The sequence below is a fragment of the Asparagus officinalis genome, chromosome 6 (assembly GCF_001876935.1).
Source record: "Asparagus officinalis chromosome 6, Aspof.V1, whole genome shotgun sequence".
Taxonomy (NCBI): domain Eukaryota; kingdom Viridiplantae; phylum Streptophyta; class Magnoliopsida; order Asparagales; family Asparagaceae; genus Asparagus; species Asparagus officinalis.
Window position 1 is genome coordinate 15,652,896 of NC_033799.1, and position 6,071 is coordinate 15,658,966.

The following is a 6,071-nucleotide window of genomic DNA, read 5'->3' on the forward strand; positions in this document are numbered from 1 at the left end:
CTTAATTTATTTTGTTAAATAATTTATTACAAATCATAAAAGATAAGGAGAACCATAAGGATCACATAGGCATCCCAAATAAAGATTAAATTTCTCTCTGCGAATTTTGTAGCAAAAGATTTCCAGAGATACTGATAGACTTGCTATAAAATCCACTCCTATAAGATTTATGTCATATGTGTCTTAAATTATACTCTTTTAAGGGTTAATTTTAGGAAACATCCCCTCAACTATGGGGAAAATGTTAAAAAATGCATCCCCCCCTAACTACTTGAAATGAGTAAATGTTTGTTCGTCAAATTTGGGGTGTTATAGTTAATCTATCTCAACTTTAAAATTTTGATTTAATCTTATAAACTTTTCTCAATTAACCCCTCAAAGCTAATGTCATTGAGTCGAATTCATTATGTGATAAGTACTTGACTTGGAAAGACCAAAATATCCCTCAACCATAAAAGAATTAGCTTGGTTTTTTGCTAGATGAAAGAAAAAGTGAAGATTTAGAGTTAAAAAGAATTGTAAATTGGTTGTTATCCTTTTATTATCGGTTGAGAGTTTCTTTTAACTAAAATGGTTTTCTTTAATAGGGCATTTTGACAAAATCACTTATTAAAGTTTTTTACATTAAGGGAGTTTGTTAAGAGATGTGTAAAAGACCAGGAGAGTTTTTATAAGACATGCTAAGTCGAATGATGTTTTCTAAAAACGCACCAAAGTTGAGAGGGTTATCTACAACACCTCTATAGTTAGGAGGCTCTGTCAAATTAAATTAGTTGAGTGGTTTTTTTGAGACATTCCCCATACTTGAGAGCGTTTTTAAAGAATTAACTATTCTTTTAAATTTAGCTCAACTATTTTATAATTCTATATTAGTACCTAAATTATAAGCAATTCCAAAATTTTAAGGGAATAATATAGAATTATTGGAGATTTAAAATCAATGAAATGCTATCTAAATTACCTGTAAATATTGCTCTTATAAGCAATATATGAAATATTGGCTGATATATCGCTCTATCACCTGATATAAAAGGTTAAATACATTATCTTAATAATTTTTTTGGTTTTATATTATTTTTTTATTTGGGGATTTTTTTTTCTCATATATTGATCATTATCGAAAATATTGGTTGGTATAACAAAATAGAGTCATTTTTAATTTGATTGTGGGCTTGGTATTAGGTCGTGTTTGGAAACCAAAACTAAAGCACAAGTCACAAAAGCCACAATTCATATCCCAAATCTCTCCACTCTCAGCTTTCCCAAATCTCAAGCATATATCTTGACACAAATTCTTATGTTGAAAATTTATCAATATCTTAGATTATAGATTAAAACGTTGTATTATGTATGAGCATTATCTCATATGACACCCAAATATTTTTTCCATAACCCCAGTTATTGCAATCTAATATCATAGATTTTATTTGTCCAGTATTTATATGATGCCCAACACTTTGTAGTAGTCCTTCGAAAGCCTCTTCTAAAGTTTTCTAAGCAAAGTATATAAATTTAGAAATAATTCAAAATCTTAAGATTATTCAAAATATAATGCTTTAATTTTCCCACATTTCCTCTAGTATATAAATATAAGCTAACCCTCTGGCCTTATATTACATAATGAATATTATTTATCAAATGTATCACATACTATTGCTTGTGGTTCACAATGGCTTTAAATCTTTATTGGCTTAATTAAATTAAATATCTTACAATTTATAAAAGTTTCAATTACATACATTCACATGTATCTTGCCGCACTTAAATATCCCAATGTTTTTAAAATTACATGTCTGTACCTTCTATACGCAAGAATACTATTTGTAATTTTCCTATATGAATATAATGATATAATTTTAGGATAATTTTATATTTTATACTCTTTCCATTAATAATTCATTAACATGCAATTGTTTGTTAATATATTATTAGACATTACTAATAATTAATATGAAAGTTTTACAATAACATTAGAATTTTTAGGGACCAAGTTAGATAAACTTGAAGTAGCATATAATATAATTAATTAATAATAATATTTAATTTAGTTTAGTTAGGATTAAAATATAATATTTAAAAAATATGGGTAATATTGTCCATAGAAAGTTTTTCTACAACTTCCTCTTTTAAAAGGAGTATGATATGATATGATTCTAATCGAAGTATATAATTTTATTTATAATTATAAATCTTGAGACTTATTCAAAATATGATGCTTAAAATTTTCCACATCTTCTGTACTATATAAATATAAGCTAAGCATCTAGCCTCATATTATACGATGTATATTATTTATCAAATGGATCACATAATATTGATTGTGTTTAACAAAGGCTTCAAATCTTTATAGACTTAATTAAACATAAATAGCTTATAACTTACGAAAGTTACACTCATATACCTCCACTTATATCTTATTGCACTTAGATATCCTAATATTTTCTAAAATTACATGTTTGTACTTATGTACGCAAGAATACTCTTTATAATTTTCCTATGTGAGTGTCATGATATAATTTTAGGATAATTCTATATTTTATACTCATTCCAAAATAATTTATTAACTTGCAATTGTCTATCAATATAGTATTATGCATTATTAATAATTAAGAGTTTTATAATAACATTAGAAGTTTTAGGGCCAAGCTAGACAAAATTGTAGTGGTATGTAATATGATTAATTAATAATGATAGTTGATTTAGTTAATTTATGATTAGAATATAATATCAAAAAAGAATAGGGGCAATATAGTTCATGAAAATTTTTTCCACAACTCTCTCGATTAAAGGGAGTATGATATGATGATTAGTTTTATTTTAGACCAATTAAGATGTGGCTCAAAACAAAATCAGCTTAAAAGCCCACTTTAACATTAGAAAAACTGAACGTCCAGTTTTATTAAAACAAAGTCTTGTTAAAAATATAGTCATATCAAAATCTGACCTTAGGATTTGCTAAACACGCTCTATAAATAATAAACAGGCCCACTTTATGCTTGGCTGATGTGTGCATAGCCTCTTCAAATAGTTCCGGACGTACCGGTACTGTGACCAAGAACAAGTCATTTTGATTTGACAATTGCGACGTGCAAGGGTTTCATATTTCCACCGCCTCTAGGTAAAAAGTAACTACGTTGCGAAGCGAGTCAAACGTGAAATCTCACCCGCGAGCTCAAAAAGATTTTATTGAGCAGATCTCCCTACAATAACAACCCCCCTCTCTTGTTTTTTTTTTAAGACGGGTAGGTTAATCGACTTAGCTAGGGAATGAGCAACACCATTACCAGTGCGCTTTACATAAGAAACTTTAGAGCAAACAGTAATAGTCAGACCAGCGCGAACTTCATCTGCAATAGGAGCCAATGAAGCAAAAGGAGAAGGATAGTCCACCAAGAAGATAACATTTAGAGAGTCAATTTTCACCACTAAAATCCTCCAGCTCATACGCTGAACATAGCGAATGCCTTCCAGGACAACCAACAGCTCCGCATGATCCGCAAACATAGGACCCCTGATCCCCCATAGAGTAGCAACCAATCACATGTCCATGGTAACCCAAGAGGAACAATGTCACGCCCCGCTTCCCAAAATATCCGGGAACCGGAACGTGAACAAGCCCGCGACGTATTAGATTGAGAAGAAATAAATAAATAACTCTTTCTACTCAATCTAATACGCTAAGCGTCAAAATATAATATACGAAGTCATAGGTCCCCGATCACACATAGCAAGAATATAATGACAACCCAGAATAAGAAATAGACATATCCTCAAAGGTAAATCATCCCAGACATAAAAATATGGGTCAAACACGCCCTTATACAAATATGAACAAATGAATACTGAAAAGATACAAAATACACTGATCAAATAGAAATGAAAGGTAGTACAAAAGAAAACGGAGGACCAATAACTAAGCTTCAACTTCTTCTTCTGCTACGTCTGCAAGGTACTCCGACTGAGAATCATCTGGCTCCTGGAGATCTCCCAACTGAACCTGTTCTTCATCTAAGTCTGACGTACACCAGAGAAAATAGGTGTACGTCAGGTGCATGGCGCACAGCAAGACCCGACCCCACAAAGAAAATAGAACGAACGGAAATCCAATGCGAAAAACGATACGATAACAGAAACAACGAAAGAACGTACAACTGAAATCCACAAATCAACATGAAAACACTACTAAATCATGATAACATAAAGCATCCAAAATCGATCAGGTAACGAGGTCATGCAGCTAGCGATCAGTCAAATCATCCAAGTCACAAGGGCATACAATAGATGGAATTAATACTTAAAAATCTACAACAAGAGACGTAATACGTCGAGCAAAATAATCCAAACAAGGAAACCCTCATGTATATACCATATGTCTCGAATTGTAGATAATTAAATATTAATCCTGATCTATGTATGGAAAGAAAACAACTAGCCATCCTATCATAACTCACTGGTCACTATCTCACACAGAGCCAAAAGTTCACATTATCGGATATCTGGTTAACCATATCTCACTAGAACCTCAGACCCACCCCAGTACGAAACGATTCACTGGTGAGAGCCAGGAAATAATCAACAATCACCATATCACTGCTCCTCAGACCCACCCCAGTGCGAAACGATTCACTGGTGCGAGCCTGGAAATAAACAATAACATATCCGATCACTGCTCCTCAGACCCACCCCAGTGCGAAACGATTCACTGGTGTGAGCCTGGAAATAATCAACAATCATAATATCACATCACCTCAGACCCACCCCAGTGCGAAACGATTCACTGGTGCGAGCCTGGAAATAACAATAAACATATCCGATAACATAAACCCAGACCTTCCCATCCCAAGTCCAAGTCAACAACTCATATCTCACGGGTCACTATGGTCAAGCAATACTCGCGATTCTCAACTATAACAAGGTATAAATGCAATGAATACTATGTAACAATGTCATGAATCATTAACAGGAAACGTGAACAACTACTAATAACAATGCAAGATGGAACTACAACTATCAACATAAAATCTCCCAATTTCCAATCGTCATGATCATAAATTTATTAATTCCAAAAATAATCTTTTCCAAAAAAAATAGATTCCTTTAAAAGTAACCCCTTTTCCAAAAATTTTCCTTTAAAATTATTTAACATTATAATTATTCAAAACTAACCCATTTTCCAAAATAAATTCTTCTAACTTATTTATTATTATAATAATTCAAATTAAACCATTTTTCCAAAATAAACTCTTTTAAAAATTATTTCTCATAATAATAATTCTAATTAATCTAGAAAAACATTAATTTATCATTTGAAATCATTTAATATTGTCGTCAACAGAGAGAGAGAGAGAGAGAGAGAGAGAGAGAGAGAGAGAGAGAGAGAGAGAGAGCTGTTGTGAATGATTAAGAGAGAGAGAGATGCGTATGGGATTAAAATAAGAGGGGGAGACAGAGTTAAGTGGGGTGCGGGAATTAGGGAGGAATTTAGGGGAGTGGGGTAGGGAGATTTGACAGGGAGTTGGGAGGGAGTTGGGAGGAGAGAGGCTGTGAGTTGTCGTGAGGTGAGGGAGAGAGAGAATGAGAGAGAAAGATATTGATTGGAGAGAGAGTGGCTGACAAGAGGGAACAATGAGAAAGTCAGATAACAGATTGACTTTCGTGTTGATCAGCTGATAGCTATAAATAGAGGTAGGGGGATAATGGTGTAGACTAAAAATTAATACAAGATAATTAATAAATAATAATAATAGTAAATAACTAAAATTATAGATAATTAATAACAATAATAATAATACAACAATAATAAATAACCAAAATCAATTCAAAAGATTTTTAATGCAACAACTTAATTTATAATTATCAAAATTATTAAAATAAATATAAATTTTAGATTTTTAAGTCAAAAAAATTCTAGAAAATTAGAGAAAATACAAATACTCTTTCAAAAATAATAATTTAATATTTAAATAACAGAAAAATTATTTAAACTGGTATTAAAAATTTACGGTCATTACAAACAACAACATCTGTGTTGAGCTTCAGCAAACCAGGAGTAGGGGGATGTCAAGCAGAAG

General features: G+C 31.7%; 1 protein-coding gene across 1 annotated transcript in view; it reads right to left on the reverse strand.

Moving 5' to 3' along the window:
* Positions 1-3,504, reverse strand: part of LOC109845795 (chloroplastic group IIB intron splicing facilitator CRS2, chloroplastic) — a 10,892-nt gene extending 7,388 nt beyond the window's left edge. The window contains exons 1-2 of the mRNA XM_020415067.1: positions 3,285-3,504; positions 962-1,021 (exon numbers count right to left, since the gene is read on the reverse strand). Coding sequence (XP_020270656.1) covers positions 962-1,021; positions 3,285-3,504 — 280 coding nt within the window. The remainder of the gene's footprint in view (positions 1-961; positions 1,022-3,284) is intronic.